Raw genomic sequence first — 19,754 nt, forward strand, 5'->3', positions numbered from 1 at the left:
CTACATTGACAGATGGGCCTCTGATGTAGAAATGGACATCCCCTCCGACCAGAGGCCAAGACTATACCATCTCACTCACAAATCCTCGATAGCTAGCAAATTCCAGGAAGCAGGGTACAAAATACTGTCTAGATGGTATTATGTACCGACTTGTCTTCATAAAATGCTTCCTTCTGCCCCCCCTTTGTGAGTCAGTGAAAGGCTTTCCAATTCATATCTTCTGGCATTGTAGTAAACAGTTCTGGGAGTCGGTCCACAGGACCATTGCCTCAATCCTTCCATTTTCCATACCAAATACCCCTGGTTTATTTTTGCTACTCCTCTCGGATTTGCCTACTCGTCTGTTCAGTAAGTCAATCTTGCGCCATTTGGTTAGTGCTGCTCGGGCCTGCATACCAGCAAGATGGAAGTCTCCCTCCCCACCTTCCGTAGATCTTTAGGTTCACAAGGTGGAAGACATCCGGAGAATGGAGGAACTAACAACTCTCCTGAGAAACACCCACGAGGCCTTTATTACCTCTTGGACTCCGTGGTTTATGTTCCGGGACACCCCGGAATATCTGGCCTAATGGAGATTTTTCTTTTTCTTTCTTCAACCGATTTAATATCTGATATTTATACTGATGGATGTAGACTGGTCATTCCTCGTTGAACAATACATTGTGTCACCCACCATCTTTATTGAGAGGTCAGACTATTGTATTTGCATTTTCTTAAATAAAGAATAAAATAAAAAAAATACCCCAAAAGGTGTACATAGCCTTTCAAGGGGTTGTCCTATCTTAGGCACTGGGGGCATATCGCTAGGATAAGCCCCCAATGACTGATATCCTTAGAACAGAGCCTGCAAAGTGACGGAAGGCTTACCGCGAACCGCTGCCCTCTATTCATTTCTATGGGAGTGCCGAAAATAGCCGAACACTGGCTCGGCAATTTCCATATGCCCCATAGAAGTGAATGGAGCGGTGGCTCTATTTGCCTGCCATTCATTTCAACGGGACTTCCGAAAACAGCCGAAAGCACCGCAATGAATGGATGGCGGGCAGCTGCGCATGGCACAGTGCGCTTTCCGTTACTTTGCGGGCTCCGTTCTAAGGATAGGTGCGCACCTATCAGACATTCAGGGCATATCCTAGCGATATGAGAGAACCCCTCTAAGATCTAGTACTCCTCACTGCCGAGCTTGCAACAATGTATCCAGTCGAAGCAATGCTAAACAGACAGCAGTCTTAGTGGATACATTGTATCTAAAATGATACATTGCAACAATGCTACTCAATAGATACAGTGCAACCTCTCCAAAAGACCACCTCTTTGAGAAGACCGCCTTCCCTGTGACATATTTTCAGTTCTCCATATAATATGCATATAGACCCTCTTCTCAGAGAGCCCCCTTCCCCTTCCTCTTCCCAATGCAATTTTAGGTGGTCGTCTTTAGGGGGTCCCACTGGTAATATGAATACGGATGACCCAGTAGATGCCCCTCAGCTCCACGATCATTTCAGAAATGGGCAGAGATCTGCAATACAAACCGCAAACAAACTTTAATTGAAAATAATAATTTTTTACAGAAATGTAAACTCCGGGAAGGCGTCATCCGATATCAACCACACGTGGAGGGATTTACTCCAAACACAACATTATGTAGTCATTTCCAATACAAGCTAATAAGAGAGTACCTGCAAAGGGTTAACCTACCGCCTCATTCTCACACTTTGGCTTCATTCAGAAGACCATGCCGTGTTTTGCGGATACGCAAAACACGGATACCGGCCAGGTGCGTTCCGCATTTTGCTGAACGCTCAGGGCCGACGCTATATAGAAAATGCCTATTCTTGTCCGCAATTGCAGTGGGTCTGATGATCCTAACGTCCTAGATCCCTATGAGGCTGTTAGTTTGGGACCCACAGGTGGGCCAGGACAAAATGCACCCACAATATGGCCCTCTGAATGAGGCCTTTGGGTGCATTCAACTGACCAAGCTCAACCTTTGTCACTTTTATAAAGCCAAAATCATAAGAAATAAACCTATGCATGGATACAACAAATAATATCTGCATCAATTAAATTGCAAAATGCATAATTGCTGTACAAGTCTAGAAAAAGGGGCTCGTTTTTAAATTTTTGTTTTCAGAAACAGCGCCACTCTTGCAAAAAGGTTGTGTCTGGTATTACAGCTGAGTTCTATTTAACGGGGAGTGTACATTCACACTGCAGTGTACATTTGCCATGTGCTTCGCCACAGGCAGATGACGGAGGCCAAGAGATCTCTTTTTGCCTCAGTTGGGCCGGTCTACATCTTTAAACCTTTTTTCTGTATTAAATACCATAGTCGACGATGCTATATTCTATATAGAGGCATTTAGTAAAAAATGTATAACGCAAAGTAAACTTTTTTTTTTAAGCGCTTGGCCCATCTCAGACATTGATGGCATATCACTTGGCTATGCCATCAATGTCATATTGGTGTGGGTCCCACTGGACTGGAACGAGACCCCCAAAATGAACGGAGAGCAGCAGCTTGACTATATCCGGCAGTACCATGGCAGTAAATGGAGTAGCAGTGGTGCTTGTGCAGTGCACTCTCCATTCACCACTATGAGATTTCGAAAAACAGTGGAGCACACTCCCTCAAGCATGGAACTCCAATAGCGATGAAAGGAGAGCACACAGTGCATGTATGGCCTGCATTTCTTCACTTCTGGGGCCCAGCTCTGGAGATAGGAGCGGGTTCCAAAAGTGAGACCCACACCTATCTGACATTGCAGGCATATCCTAGCGATATGCCATCAATGTCTGAGATGGACCAACCCCTTTAATAAAGGAGCCTACAGGTGATGTATGCCACAGTATCCCTGTACACTGGCATACATCCCCCTGACATATACCTCCAATGTACACTGCAAACGAAATGAACGCATCCTAAGTGGGTGTAACAAATATATTTATTCACTTAGCCTGCGTAAGCTTATTCATTCTCAAATCTTTTGAATTTATGTTACATTACAGTTGGCCAGAGCTGCGATACCAGGTGCAGAACATGGACAAGAATGGCGCACCTCTGGATGATTAAAAAAAAATAAAAAGGGAGGGGGGGGGTGACTGATTTTAACCCCTTTGATGCTAGAAGTACAATCACTACTGAAATAAACCATAATTTTTAAGAATGATTGGGCAACTCATAATCTGCCTAATGATGTACAGAGGCCATATGCTGAAGATATTCAGTAGGAAATTAGGTATTCTGACTGGCCCACATGGCATCCTGAATCTGGTCCTCTCGGAGCAGCCGCAAGGTGCGCAGGCCATAGAGAAGCTGGCTCTTTGAGTTTCCAATAAAGTTGTTGGACAGAAAGGCTGGAAGACCTCCAAATCCATCCCGTAAAGTGTACAGGGGAACACGGATTAAACCCATCACCTATGGGAGAAGCAAACATAAAAGTTAACAAGGATCACTGGGAGGGTGAGGGACATTCCAGAGATATAACCTTGGTCTAGATATGACCAATGTACCCGAGGCACGTCTGCATGCATAGTTTCTTAGTTTCTATAAGTGGGAAATAGTGCCGACTCTGCTTTACCTATGCAAATCTTCAGCCAACCCAAAGAGGTAAGTAGTCCTACTTGTCATGGGTGAAAGAAATCTTCTAGCCTAAAATTGACCTTACACATTAGATCAATGTTGGCTGAACCCATTGATTTAGGTGGGACCAGCCAACCATCATGTCTATGTGGTCTCCCAACTCTGCCCAACGGCAGAGGTCAGGACAGACAAGGATCAAGCACTTGGATTTCAACATGCCCGATCCACCACCAGAGGTGTCTGGCATCATCTTTCTTCCCTCTCTATATGCAGACTACATGCACGTTTGGCCAAGTTGAGTGTGTACGTGTACGGGGCAGCTGGGAGAGATGACTGTGGCCCAATAAGAATTCATCCAACAGCTACCTAAAATGTATGACCAACTTAATATGTCAAGGTGACAAGAACAGATTCACGGTATCGATTGTCCCTATGCAGTACAGATCAGTGGGGCAGCCAGAAATTGGACCTGTTTTGGTCCCCAGTCTATAAGCCAAGCAGAGCATCACGGCAGACAAAGGGTCACAGAATTTTCAGAAAAAGTTTGATAGGTCATAGAGACATTTCGATAGTGTTGATTGATGGTGTCTGAGTGCGGAGACCCCCACCGATCACTAGAAGGAAAAAAGAGAAGGGCTCACATAGCACGTAATTTCTCCTTTCTGCAGAGGACAGAATCTAGATGGGACCATAGACTTCTATTCAGCCCTTCTCTCTCCTCGTTCTAGAGATTGTGGGGGTCTCAGCACTCAGACCCCTACCAATCAACTGTTTTGATATCTCTGAAAATTAATTAACCCTTTAAGGGCCTGACTCATCTGATCATTACATGGGTGACCCATTGGAGAAATTATCAATGCCTAATTGCCGGATGTAGACATTAGAGATCTGGAAGAGGATTCCACTTAGTCCTGTTGGATCCACTAAGAATCAGATGTTCTCCAGTCTAGTTTGGGTTTCATATAAATAAAGCCTCATGCACACGAACGTATATTCTTTCCATGTCCGTTCCATTTTTTTTGCGGACCGTATACGGAACCATTCATTTCAATGGGTCTGCAAAAAAACTGAAGTTACTCCATGTGCATTCCGTTTCCGTATGTCCGTTCCACAAAAATATAGAACATGTCCTATTATTGTCTGCATTACTGACAAGGATAGCACTGTTCTATTAGGTGCCAGCTGTTCTGTTCCGCAAATTATAAAATGCACACCGACGTCAACTGTATTTTTTGCGGACCGCAAAATACAAACGGTCGTGTGCATGAGGCCTTACTATGTCATCTATATCTTTTTTTGTGGCATGAAAATAGAGAAAAATAGGTTTATTTTATACTTTTCACATTTTCGCTGAACAACCTGATATAATGAACCTTTCATGGTATTACAGTCACATGTACACCTAATTCTAAGAGTAGGTTTTTTTATTTTTATGTAATGTCTATGCAATAAAAAATATTTTATTTTAAATCATTACTTTAATAAACTTCCTTGCTTTACAGACATTTTTCCCCAATATAATTTGTATTCCTTTTTGTTATCCCATTAATGGACTACTATTGTATATCTTTATGGTAAACTTATAATACATTAGTGTGCGTCACTACTTGAACTATTTGTGTCACTATGACAGAGGCAGCTATTAGGGCAACACTCGCTGTGCCCTAAGGGTTGGTTCACGCAGCAGATTCTGCGGCAGGTGGTCTTCTGAATGCGGCAGACCCGATTGCGGTTAAATGGAGCTAATCTGTGAATGGATCCCCATTGTGGTTTCCAGCGGACATGGCGCCAAAAAATAAATAAATAACCAACATGGAAAATACAAAAAATTTCCATGTGAACCAGCCCTAACAGCGGGCTTTCTGGGCACACAGTCTTGGGATCCTTTCTAGGTCCCCAAGGGGGTCCAACGGTTTTCTGATCGTAGTCCCCATTGGTCATCCTGTTGTAACAGACCATGCTAATCCAATGGGTTAAACGGCTGGCCTTCCCTGTTACCAGTTCTGGATATTGCCAGACCATGTAGGAACACACCCCATTAAAGGGGTTTTCTGACTGTTTTATACTGATTAACTATTCTCAGGACCTCTAAAAAGGAGTTTTCTCATGGGGCGTAGGACCTAACAGGCTCAGATGAATATCATAAAGGGGGGAGGGCTTGGAACCTCACTCTATGAATCAGGCACCAAGTAAGATCTACGTAGTTGTCTGGCCCACTAACCTATTTTTGGGAAACGTGCCCCACATTTTGTACTGCAGACCCATTAGTTTATGCTTCGGAGTCTGAGTTACACCTCAGCTGTGAAGCAAAATCCATTCGCAGGTTCCAACTGCAACAGAGGACAGAGAAGAGCATGCCTGAAATGTCCCTCTCACCTCAAGCCCATGATCTTTTGCAAACATTCCTTCTCTCTCGATGGCCTCTAGCTCCTCCAGAGTCAGTTCCTTCGTGTAGAAGTGTGTGACCCCTTTCTGTGGGAGCTCGCGGACCTGCGAACTTCTATAATCTTTCTCTGTCACTTTCAAAGTGTTGAAAGCGGGGCCCAGTTCCTCCAGAAGCTCACGGTTCAGGCCTTCTTCCAAGGTAGAGTCTCGAGCATCCACGAAACCACCCGGGAAACCAAGACGTCCATCAAAACGCATCATCATCTGTGAAGACAGAAGGAGTAACGGAAGTGAGTCACCGGAGGGGTGGGGGGGGGGGGGGGCAATGAATAAAATGTTTTCTAGGAGCCATGTATGCTTACAGGAACACTCGATACTAAAAATTAATATTATGTTATGCATGGTGCAGGGCCTTCGAAACCTATGTCCAAAAACGGACGAGTGAGCGTGCGCGGATATTTTCAGAAGCCTCATAGCAGTAAATTGCGAGGACATTGCACATGCACGGCATCCTCTTATTCACCTCTATGGGACTGCTGTAGATAGCACTTAAAGGGGTATTCCCATCTTGAACATTGTTACGATAAACCCCTAATGTCTGCTAGGTGCAGGAGGGTGCACTGGACACGAGTGGCTGCACCCTACGGCACTTTGCTGGCTCTGTTCTTTGTATAGGTGTGGGTCCAAGATGGGACAACCCCTTTAATTACTTTCAAAACTCCCATAGCGGTGAATGGATGGTGGGCATGCTTGTTCGGCGCACCCTACGGCACTTTGCTGGCACCATTCTAAGTATAGATGAAAAAAAAATTTGGGGAAATATTGTTAGGAAACATTCTTTCCTGTATATTTACTTGCATATAAAGTGCAAGTGCTGCCAAAAATTACAAGGAAGAGGCACTCCCATACAACCTGTATATCACATAAAGGAGGGCCTCATTCACATTGTGGTACAATTGTTCAGGTCGTGGGACTCCTACACTCATAAAGCCTATGCACTGAGGGAAAGGGCTGCCAAAAATTACAGTAATCGGTGTTGTCTAAAATGCGTATAACACGTGGGTCACGGGAAAGGCAGCCTAACAAAGTCAGCCATGTGTGCCAGAGTCCCAACAGGCAAGACTTCGCTGTCGTCATCAGGAGGATGACTCTCAATCTCCTCATCCTCTTCCTCCTTTTCTGCCCATCCACGCTGAACAGATGGAATTAAACTTCCATGGGTACTACCCTCTGTAGAGGAGGCAACCGTCTCCACCTCCTCATCATCATCATCCAATTTGCGCTGAGGACACGAACTGAGGGTGGTCTGGCTATCACCCTGTGTAATGTCTTCCCCCATTTCCACATGCAAAGCGTCGTCCTTAAATTGTGTGCAGCGAGCACTTGAGTAGACACAGAAGTGGGATGGTGACGCTGATAATAGCGTTATCGCTGCTTACCATCTGTGTTGATTCCTCAAAGTTTCACAGAGGTCAGACATCCATGCCCACTCCTCGCTTGTGAAGAGCGGAAGCTGACTGGAAAGGCGACGACCATGTTGCAGCTGACATTCCACTACTGCCCTCTGCTGCTCACAAAACCTGGCCGACATGTGGAACGTCGAGATCCAGCGCGTGCTTACGTTGCACAACAGTTGGTGAGCTGGAAATTGCAAGCGCTGCTGCAGCGTTGACAGATCGGAGGAAGCTGTCGATGACGTGCGGAAATGGGCACACACGCGGTGCACCTTCACCAGTAGCTCAGGCAAATTGGGGTAGGTTTTTAGAAACCGCTGAACCACTTTGTTGAAGACGTGAGCTAGTGTGTGAGCTTCCCGAGCTCCAAAGCCACCACCAAATAAGGGCCATTAACAGACACAACCATGCCTGGTTCGAGGTTGAGTGGCGAGAGCCGCAGCTCAGTCTGGTCCCTTATCCCCTGCCACAGCTCTGCGGCGGTGTGCTGTTTGTCACCTAAGCAGATCAGCTTGTTGACGCTTCCCCACTGCAGTGCTATACTGCTTCCAGTTGGAAGTGGAGGAGGAGAAGTGGGTGTTGGAGCCACTAATGTAGGTGGTGGCGGAAACCCTGATGGAATTAGGGCCCGCAATCCTTGGCGTCGGTAGCACCTGTGCCATCCCAGGGTACGACTCGCTCCCGGCCTCCACAACATTCATCCAGTGTGCCGTCAGGGAAATGTAGCATCCCTGGCCGAAAGCACTTGTGTCAGTGGTTAAGTGGACCTTCCCAGTAACTGCGTTGGTCAGGGCACGGGTGATGTTACGGAACACATGCTGGCGGCTGGGGACTGCGTAACGAGGGATGGCCGCCAACATCAGGCTGCGGAAGGCCTCAGTGTCCACAAGCCTAAATGGCAACATTTCCAGGGCCAGTAATTTGGAAAGTTGCGCATTTAGTGCCATGACCTGTGGGTGGGTATTTGCGCTTGGATTTAAATGCCTGGGGTAAATGCTGGGACACGGAAGTGGATGTGGTCGTTGATGGTGCTTGCGATGGTCCAGGTACAGGGCGGGAGGCATCGGGGCCTGCGCCTTCGACAGGGGATTGGCCAGAACGTAACACAGGGAAAGAGGAGGCAGTGGTGTGACCTGCAGACACAGATTGTGGACGAATGCTTTCGGCCCACCTATTATGGTGCTTTCATGCCATGTGGCGGATCATGCTGGTGGTGGTGAGGTTGCTAGTGTTCATGCCGCTGCTCATTTCGGTACGGCACAGGTTTCAAATTACAATTCTTTTGTCATCCGCACTTTCCTCAAAAAAGCGCCAGACTGCGGAACACCTACCCCTTGGCAAGGGAGATTTCTGCAAGGGTGTGCTCCGGGGAACAGTTGTGGGCTGCTGTCCTCACTCGGCTTGCCACCTTCCCAGGTTGGGCCAGTGACTTCATCGTCCACCACCTCCTCTTCCTCACTCTGCTCATCATCAACCTCATCATCAACCTTTTGAGACACTAATTGCCGTTCCCCACCATTATCTTCCTGTGACTGTGGATGAGTTTGACTCAAGAGTTTGGGAATCAGGGCACAATATCTCATATTCCTCTTCAAGCGGGCTTGTCGAGAGGCCCAAATGAAGGAATGGCGCTGAAAAGAGCTCCTCGGAATATCCAAGTGTGGGATCACTTGTTTGGCAACACTCTCCATGGTGGGAGGAAGGAGGATCAGGGTGAGGATTGTGTTGACCAGACTCTTGGCTACTGAGACTGGACTTGGTGGAAGACAAGGTGGTGCTTAACCGACTGGAAGTATTATCTGCTGCAATCCAACTGACCACCTGGTCGCACTGGTCTGACTTCGAGAGCGTTGTCCTGTGCCGCCATGCAAACTGGGACATGAAGTTAGGCAGTGTCGGACTGGGTTGCCTGGGGCCTGCCAGTAAAATTAATTTCGGGGGCCCTCCATTGGGATACATTAAAATATTTCCTGCTCACACAGCTGCAGAGGACAGCAAGGTGCTACAAGATGATTGATTATGAGGGTCCCTGCAGCGACTTTGAGAAGGTAGGTCAGTGGGAAAAGAGGATATTACCCAGTAATAAACTGGGTAGTTTCTTAATAATCTACCCAGATCTTTATATGAACTTAGGGTGGTTGAGGTGCACTGCTTATCTATAGGTAGTGCAGTAAGTCTACTGCGTTATGTGCTATTTATGCAGGGGATGGTACATTAGTAGCCCTCCTTGCTCAGGGGCCCACCGGGGGATTCACCTGTACCCCTGTGGGCCAGTCCAAGCCTGAAGTTAGGTATCGTGGATGATTGTTTTTCTTGTGGTCCGGCAGCAGGCACAGTTTCACCGCGCCCAGGGCCACGGCCTCTGCGTGCACCATCAACATCACGGCCACTTCCGTGTCCCTTACTGCTGGCCTTCTTCATATTAAATGTTATGTATGCTTGAAAGTATGTCACACGTACAGTAGCGTAGGATTTGTAAGTATATGCACAAAAAAATAAAAAAAGGTATTTGGGATGTGGAAACGTCACACAGGAGAAATACCGCAGATAATATCGCTGATGTCAGCAGCGGCTAATAAAAGATTATAGGGAATATCACAGGTATTTGGGATGTGGAAACGTTACACAGGAGATGTACCCCAGGTAATGTCACTGTCCGCAGCGGACACCGTCTACGGAAAAAGTACACTGGATATCACTGATATGTTTTGGATGCGCACACGTTACACAGGAGATGTAGCGCCTGTCTGCAGCGGCCTAACTATTGCACGCTATTTAGCGCAGGATGCGCTTAAAATAGATAAAAAGGACTTTTGGATCTGTAAAGTTTTGGCAATTTAGCGCAGGTGGCGCTAAAAATATATATTGCTGCTGCCACACACAACAATAGTCCATAAAAGGACTTTTGGATCTCTGAAGTTTTTTAACTGAAAAAATATAAATTTCTCTCCCTACACTATCTTTCCCTTCTTCAGCACAACTCTCCCTGACTAATACTGAGCCGAACAGATGTCATCGGGTGCTATATAGCACTCGATGACGCGTTCCGGCCAGCCAATCACTGCAATGGCAGTAAAAAACATGGCTACGGCATTACAGTGAAGGGCAGTACTTACCTGCACGTTTATTGGCTGATGAACGTGCGGGGAGGAGACTCGGACATTACGCTCAAGCACATGCGGTATTCGGCCGAACTGCTCGATCAACACTAGTGCAGACCACAGTTATTCCCATCAGCCCCTCCACCATGTTTCTCATCAGATCACTCAGGAATGTGTTGCTATCAGCACAATGGGGGATCGGTACTACATTTACAAGGCACATTATGACACAGAATGGTAATAATAAAAGGGAACAGAATTAAAGGGACAGAACCAATCAGTACTTAAAAAATACCCTTCCAATACATCCAGTCGATATGCCATAAATGTCCAGATGGGAATAACACTTTAATCGGAAAACGTGGCACAAAGGGACAAGGCTGAAATCCTGCACCACAAGTAGATGGCATGCAGTTAGATGGACAGATGTAAATAACGAAGAGGCTGCAGCGATCACCCGACTGCCATAGCCCTTTCAAACAACTGATCAGCAGGGCAAGGGTTGAACCCCCATCCATCCGATAGTAATGGCCTATTCTGAGCATAGGTCATTAATATGCTGAACCTGGAAACCCCCTTTAAAAGAAAACCCCACTTTTCATCCACTCCTCCCAGTTACAATCCATATAAAACGCAGAGTGACTTTGTAAATACCGCACTGATATTGAGCTAAACGTGATTTTATTCTCCATCAGTGGGATAGCGTCGGGAGGCGGGGGGGGGGGGGGGTGGACGTTGCCCCGGGCGCCAGACTGCAAGAGGGCACTGCGCAAAATCACTAACTTGATGTTTTCGCTCTGCTGCACTGCGCAGAGTGAGCGAGGAGCGGTACATTTTCAGCCGAAGGAGAATCTCCATACAACACGTTGCTGTTAGGGATGAGTGAATCGACTCAAACTTTTCGCATAAAACTTCCCTCTAATACTGTACGGAGCAGGAGCTCCGTACAGTATTAGAATGTATTGGCTCCGATAAGCCGAAGTTACTTAAAAAAATGTATTTGTACTGTAAAAAAACTTTGCCTGAACTTGGGTTCGGTTCCAAGGTACCACTTGGAACCGAACTCGAGTTCGGGAAATGTTTCTTTACAGTACAAATTAATTTATGAAGTTATTGCACGAAGTCTCATGAGACTTCGCGAAGCAGTAACTTCAGCTCATCGGAGCCAATACATTCTAATACTGTGCAGAGCTCCTGCTCCGTACAGTATTAGAACAAAGTTTTATGCGAATCGACTCCGGATGTTTCATCCGAAGTCGATTCGCTCATCCCTAGTTGCTGTATTGAGTTTCCTTGTGCTTTCGTTATTTGGTCATGTGACCTAACAGCTGAGCTCCCACAATGCACATGCTTTAGGCTACTTTCACACTCGCATTTGGTGCGGATCCGTCATGGATCTGCACAGACGGATCCGTTCAGATAATACAAATGTCTGCATCCGTTTGTATTATCTTTAACATAGCCAAGACGGATCTGTCTTGAACACCATTGAAAGTCAATGGAGGACGGATCCGTTTTCTATTGTGCCAGATTGTGTCATAGAAAACGGATCCGTCCCCATTGACTTACATTGTGTGTCAGGACGGATCCGTTTGTCTCAGTTTCATCAGACGGACATCAAAACGCTGCAGGCTGCATTTTTGTGTCCGTCTCCAAAGCAGAATGGAGACTGAACGGAGGCAAACTGATGCATTCTGAGCGGATCCTTTTCCATTCAGAATGCATTAGGGCAAAACTGATCCGCTTTGGACCGCTTGTGATAGCGCTGAACGGATCTCACAAACAGAAAGCCAAAACGCCAGTGTGAAAGTAGCCTTACCTGCATCATTCTGAATGTCGAGTAAAACGTCATACCATTAAAAAAAAATCAGTACAAAAGAAGTCAAGTAAACTATTTACAAAGTCATTCTTCATGTCACGGAGAGTCACACGGCACCGGTTTACAGATATTTTGTGCAAAAGTGGACTTTTCCTTTAAGGATATGGAATTCAATGTCTCAACGCTGTATAGTGATGGATAACCTAGGACAGCCTCCTCCTAAAGGGCCAAATTACACCCATTACCTGCACCCTTGGACCCCAATTTCCCCTGTGTACCCCCAGGATCTCACCAGGACAACATATCTGATAGGGACACGGTCGAAAAGCTTGGCAGTAGTGGAGGCGTAGAACATGACGTGGCAGGCATGCCTATAACCCTCCAGCTGCAGGGCTTCCTCACGGGTTGCATTTCGGGGTCGCGGACGATGATCCTCTGGGTGCGCGAGGTTCTGTTGTCCTGCCTGAGCCATGATAGATACTACATTCTGTGGGCTAAAGGACCTTTGATGATGTCATGATCATGTGATCAGTCACGTGTCTGGGAGGGGTCAGGCCCCGGACTGTGCATTTCTCAATCGCTCACTTGCACAGCGTCAGAGCTGTGCGATTCATCCGCATGGGGCTTGCAGAAATCCATGTCCACGCAGCAGAAATGACTTCATTGAGATGAATGGAACTGATTTTAACCCACGGAAAGTTCTATTGCCGGCATCCTCAAACTGTGGCCCTCCAGCTGTTGTAAAACTACAACTCCCACAATGCCCTGCTGTAGGCTGATGCCTGTAGGCTGTTCGGGCATGCTGGGAGTTGTAGTTTTGCAACAGCTGGAGGGCCGCAGTTTGAGGATGCCTGGTCTATATTGCATGTGAATATACCCTGAGGCTATGTTCACATGACAAATTATGAACCAGAAACCTTAAAAAAAATATGTATTTTCTTGCCCGTTAGAAAAGTACATGATGTGCGGTCGTGGCCTAAAGTTTTGAGACTGACAAAAATTTGAGTTTTCGCAAAGTTTGCTTCCCATATGTGTTCTTGGATCTTTCTGTCAGATGGTAAACTGAAGGAAAATTATTAGCATTTCATAATTTTTATAACTTTTATAGACAAATCCATCAAATCTATTAAAGACTCAGTGAGGGAGATTCATCAAAACTGGCGTAAAGTAGAATTGGCTTAGTTGCCCATAGCAACCAATCAGATTCCACCTTTCATTTTTCAGAGCTCCTTTGCAAAATGAAAGGATTAACCTGATTGGTTAATTTAGGGAACTAAGCCAGTTTTCCTTTGCACCAGTTTTGATAAATCTCTGGCAATATTTCCAGTGTTGACCCTTCTTTCCCAAGACTTCTGCAGTTCGTCCTAGCATGCTGGATATCAGCTTCTGGGCCAAATCGTGACTGATGACAGCCCAATCTTGTCTAATCAGTGCTTGGAATGTATCACAATTTTTGTGTTTTGGTTCTCCACCTGCTTTTTGGGGATTGAGATCTAGGGAGTTTCCCGGCCATGGACCCAAAATGTCAATGTTTTGTTCACTGAGCCACTTAGTTATGACTTTTTTCTTGTGACATGGTGCTCCATCATGCTGGAAAAAACATTGTCCATCACCACATTGCTTTTGAATGGTTGGGAAAACTTGCCCCCGAATGGTTGGGAGAAGTTGCCCCTGGATGGTTGGGAGAAGTTGCTTCTGGATGATTGGGAGAAGTTACCTCTAAATGGTTGGGAGAAGTTGCCCCTGGATGATGTTTTGATCCCATTCTTTATTCATGGTAGTTCTTAGTAGTGATGGATAAACATCGGCCGGGACGGTTCGCGAAGCATGTTTGAGAACCGCTCGTTCACGGCGGGCCCCATTGCCTTTAAAGGGATTGTCCGAGTAATTTTTTTGTTCTTTCTATGTACCTAACTAGGCAAATATAACAACTTTACAATTAACTCACTTTATCTTCAGTGCCTGGTTTCTCAGATTTTACTGAGGGTCACATGACCTGTGATGTCCGCTTCTCTCCCTGCTCTGATAAAGTTCGTTGCACAAGCCTGTGAATGAGACGTCACTGTGCTGGCCATGCCCCCCTTCACTGCCGAGCTGTCTGCTCTCTCCTAGGATTCATAACCCCTTCAGCTGCACAGACTGGGTAGCTGCAGGCAGTGACAATTCTGGGCACAGGAGCTGACAGACTAGAGAGAGCATTGCACAAGAAGGTAGGGGGAAGATCCTGTGTGTATTAGCAGTGTCATTATACAGGTGGGACTTGTAGTTCTACACTTACAAGTAGCTGTTGATTCTCCTAGCACTCAGGGCAGCTTTTGTATCCACTCCCTTAGCAGTGTCATTATACAGCTGGGACTTGTAGTCCTACACATACAACATGCTGCTGAGTCTCCCGGCAGGCAGACATGTCACTCAGGGCAGCTGTTGTAGCCAGTCCCTTAGCAGAGCAAAGCAGGGGGAGGGGCAGAGATAGTTGTTATTACATATAAACAAGGGCCAGAAGAGAACCAGGGAAATTAGGAAATATATTTTTTTTTTCATAACTCCCCTTTAATGGCAGGGGAACCTGAAAAACCTTCAGGTCATATTTGCAGCCACCCACAATTCCCACCAAAAATATGTATTTTAATCAGGGGCCATTTTTATGCATCTTAAAAGGAAAAAAATGTGCCCTGCTGGAGCCTAGAAAAAAAAATATTTTAGGCCACGGGAGTACTGGCCCCAAAAATTAAGCATTCACCTGACAGAAAAGAACTTGTGATTATGTGGCTGGAGGTACACTGGATAAAAATTTTAATGTAGGCCACTGGAGTAGAGGCAGGCTGCATTACCGCAGTGTTCTGCTCCAGACTCGATGTGCCCGATATGGAAACTGAGAGCAGACCGGTGCAGGCAGCGTGTGGAGCTAATTTTGTAATAATTTATTGTGGGCTTTACAAACTTAAAATACCTTTGAAAAAAATTGTCAAAGGAAAATATTGCATTTAGACGAAGAACCTGCTGCTGTCAGAGGTGTCTAAGTTTATTTTTGGTGTTGCCCCAATCTGGTGGTGGCCCATTACTGGAAACACATTCCTGCTGCAAATAACCTGCTGCTTTCGGTTGCTGCTGAGTTAGGCCGAGCTATGTGTGGACCTTAAACTCGACCGTTACCATGTACCTGCTGCTGCCTGTCCTGATCATGCTGAGTTATGTGTAGGCCTTATATTCCGCCTTTACCTGCTGCTACTGTCTATCCTGATCCTGCTGAGTTATGTGTCAGCCTTATACTACAGCGTTACCATTTACCTGCTTGTCTGTCCTGATAGGCTCAGCTATGTGTAGGCCTTTTAGTATAGCGTTACCATTTACCTGCTGCTGTCTGTCCTGATCCTGTTGAGTTATGTGTAGGCCATATACTCGAATGTTACCATGTACCTGCTGCTGCTGAAGAAAGAACTTCGTGGCACCCTGTTGTAGGTACGCTACTGGAAGTCGGGTTCCCACCCTATTGTATCAAGAAGAATATAAACTCCAGTTTATGCGATGTGACAAATTTCATTTAATCTTAAATGCGGTAAATCATATACGTGACGTTTCGGCCACAATCCGGCCTTCATCAGACTGTTACCGCTAGAGGGACTGCTCGGGTGGCTGGCGTTGCTTCAGGAATTGCAGACAAAGTTCTGCCAAAGGTAATGGTGGCGTTACTCTGTAATTCCTCTAGCGCTGTTCTATGGAAACAGTAGGTTTAAAGAGCACACAAAATGCTTGAAATAACTTCTTTATTAACTTCAACTTTTCTTCATATAACACTGCCGCCTCCGCAGCAAATAGTCCATGTACAAAACACGTGTTGCATAAAGATTCATAAAATGGCGGTATGCATAAGATGGTGGTTCAACTGTTCAATCTTGTCATATTCAACATAAAATGGTGGAAATATTTATCTCTTGAGTATCTGTACTCTCACTAAGTTATTTAAGCACTTTATGATCTCTCTGAGAGGTACAGTGCTGCCCATAATTATTCATACCCCTGGCAAATTTTGACTTAAAGTTACTTTTATTCAACCAGCAAGTAATTTTTTGACCGGAAATGACATAGGTGTCTCCCAAAAGATAATAAGACGATGTACAAGAGGCATTATTGTGGGAAAAAAAAAACATTTCTCAGCTTTTATTTACATTTGAGAAAAAAGTGTCCAGTCCAAAATTATTCATACCCTTCTCAACAATCAATAGAAAAGCCTTTATTTGCTATTACAGCAATCAAACGCTTCCTATAATTGCAGACCAGCTTTTTGCAGGTCTCCACAGGTATTTTGGCCCATTCATCTTTAGCAATGAGCTCCAAATCTTTCAGGTTGGAGGGGCTTCTTGCCATCAACCTGATCTTTAGCTCCCTCCACAGATTCTCAATTGGATTCAAGTCTGGACTCTGGCTGGGCCACTCCAAAACATTAATGTTGTTGTCTGCTAACCATTTCTTCACCACTTTTGCTGTGTGTTTTGGGTCATTGTCATGCTGAAATGTCCACTGGTGCCTAAGGCCAAGTTTTCTGCAGACTGCCCGATGTTGTCGTTGAGAATCCTCATGTATTGCTCTTTTTTCATGGTGCCGTTTACTGTGATTAGGTTCCCTGGTCCATTGGCTGAAAAACACCCCCAAAGCATTAGGTTCCCACCACCATGTTTGACAGTGAGGATGGTGTTCTTTGGGTTGAAGGCTTCTCCTTTTTTACGCCAAACGAAGGAAACATCATTGTGACCAAACAATGAAATTTTTGTTTCATCTGACCATAACACAGAAGACCAGAAGTCGTCTTCTTTGTCCAGATGAGCTTTTGCAAAGGCCAAGCGAGCTTTTGTCTACCTTATCTGGAGAAGTGGCATCCTCCTTGGTCTGCATTGTGCAGTGTCTGTTGGATTGTCTGCCTTGAGACATTGCCACCAGCAGAGCCCAGATTCACCAGGATGGCCTTGGTGGTGATCCTTGGATTCTTTTTCACCTCTCTAACTATCCTCCAGGCCAGCACAGGTGTCACTTTTGGCTTCCGACCACGTCCTCTGAGATTTTCCACAGTGCGGAACATCTTGTATTTTTTGCTCAAATGTAAATAAAAGTGGAGAAATTGTTTTTTTCCGCAATAATGCCTCTTGTACATCGTCTTATTATCTTTTGGGAGACACCTATGTCATTTCCCGTCCAAAAATTACTTGCTGGTTGAATAAAAGTAACTTTAAGTCAAAATTTGCCGGGGGTATGAATAATTATGGGCAGCACTGTATATTTGAGGGCTAACTAATAGTTCACTTGCTGAATTTGGTCGCAATTTGCAGTATGCAGTTAGCAGTAACTATTTGCAGATTGGTTGAGTATGATCTGGTATGGTTGTATGCTATTTGGATTGCAATATGGAATTTGAATTGTGAACTTTGTAGTTTGCAATTGGTGGAACTGTAAGTAAACACACACATATAACTGGTTCAGTATACAGTTCTAATCACTATATTAACAGCAGGAACATTATATAACTGTTTTAAATACCTATTTTGGCCTCTCTGCTTCCATAAAACACAGCTCTTAGTGGAGTGAATGTCTGTTCAGCTTATCTCCTCTGGTATAATCATTCTAGCAGCTCCTGCTAGGGGAATTTCCCACTCAGGCTGTGTGTGAGGCTGGCTGTGATTGGTCAAGACCCCTGCCCAGCAACAACTGTTTAACTCTATACTTTCTGTTGTTTATGCTGTGTCATTGAGCTTACCTTACATTACTATAAAGTCACTGTAAATAACTTTTCTTTTGTCTTTAACACACAAACATAGGAACTGTATTAAGGTTATTGGCAGGTTTTGCTGTATAAACATATAAGCTATACTAGCAACCTAGGACAGGTCTTAGCTGGCCAGGTACACAGTGGGATCTGTGCTAATCTTGTGCCAAGTGGGCTGAGTGCCGATTCTGCTGGCTCTTAAAGCACTAGACGGCCTGGACAAGCATGGAATCATAGATGGCAGGCAGTGCCAGTGAGCATTGATCAGAGTGGCACCCGTGCTCCGCAGCCACTCCCGTCTGAAGTAAAGGTAAACATCGGACGTGCCACGCACGCAGCAGCACTGATGACGTTGCGTCATACAGCGCACTGTGCGGTCCGGACATGCTGCCAGGCCCTGCTCCCAGTTGTGGGGATACGTAAAGCCATCCTGACCCGTGCCAACTGCCAACACCCATGTAACCACAAAAAAAGGAGGCCTTCCGTCCTGGCCTTACACCGGATGAAGGACCAGGAGCCTGAAAACCAGACTGTCCCGCCACCCTTGTGTGTGTGTATGTGGTATATACTGTGTGGCAGGAAAATGGATGTGCAAGTGAGAGATATTTATCTGCTGTCCATACATACATACATGCTACAGACATAGTGGTGTGATGTCACAACAATACTTAGTGCACTAATCAGTAATATCTACTTATAACTAATAAAATTTGAAGTTGCATGTATTGCGATTGCACGTCATTAATGCCGATTTGCGCAATTGCAAATATATTGGAACACTATCTGCATATAAAGCTATTGTTCAAACAGTGCTGTAATGTAAAATTACTTAGTGATCAGGAGTTCTTCCTCACATTCGCGAACGTTGCTGCCAACCATCTTCTCCAGTCTCAGGAAACTTCAGGCAGTATGACAACTAGCAAAACTAGGCCACGCCTGTATCGCGCATGCGCATTACGAGTATACTGCATTGCTGATTTCGCAATCAAGAAAATCATCTAGAATTCTCGAATACATGACAAATATTCTACCGAATATTCTCTAAATATCTTGAATTCGAATATTGCCCCTGCCGCTTATCACTAGTCGCCGCTGAACGTCAGCAAGGCGAGCTATGGCCGTGTAAGATCTTCTAAAATGTCCAAATATTTTCCTGGCCTGCTGCAAGACGTCCTGGACCCCGGGGTATTTGGCAATGAATCGCTGTGCAACTAAGTTCAGGACGTGTGCCATGCACAACACGTGTGTTATTTTGTCCAGTTTCAGCGCGCTTAGCAGATTGGCATCATTGTCGCACACCACTTTACCAACTGTCAAATTGAGCGGGTTAGCCACTGGTCAGCTTTCAGGCACAACAGCCGCAGCACAGCATGGCAACGTCTCACCTTGGACGTCGAATAGGTTCTGAGGAGCTTGGGAGGTGCAGCGGAAGAGGCGGTAGCAGTAGAAAAGGAGAAGTCAGCCGAGGAGGAGATGGAGGATGGAGTAGGAGGAGAAGAAGCAGGCCTGCATGCAACCCGTGGTGGTAACACCAAATCCACACGAGAGCCACGGGTTACATGCTTGACAGCCGTCAGAAGGTTCACCCAGTGAGCAGTAAAAGTTATGTACCTTCCCTGCCCGTGTTTGCTAGACCACATGTCTGTGGTCAGATGTA

The 19,754-nt window shown here is 45.6% G+C and overlaps 1 protein-coding gene across 1 annotated transcript; it reads right to left on the reverse strand.

Annotated features, from left to right (window-relative positions):
* Positions 1–1,520: 1,520 nt before the first annotated feature.
* On the reverse strand, positions 1,521–12,856 carry LOC122946138 (U8 snoRNA-decapping enzyme-like). Its single transcript, XM_044305520.1, has 3 exons — positions 12,635–12,856; positions 5,960–6,232; positions 1,521–3,418 (listed from the first exon to the last, which is right to left on the reverse strand). The coding sequence occupies exons 1-3, from the start codon at positions 12,812–12,814 to the stop codon at positions 3,236–3,238; spliced, it is 636 nt and encodes a 211-aa protein (XP_044161455.1). The 5' UTR covers positions 12,815–12,856; the 3' UTR covers positions 1,521–3,235.
* Positions 12,857–19,754: the final 6,898 nt, after the last annotated feature.

This window comes from Bufo gargarizans, chromosome 9, assembly GCF_014858855.1.
Source record: "Bufo gargarizans isolate SCDJY-AF-19 chromosome 9, ASM1485885v1, whole genome shotgun sequence".
NCBI lineage: Eukaryota > Metazoa > Chordata > Amphibia > Anura > Bufonidae > Bufo > Bufo gargarizans.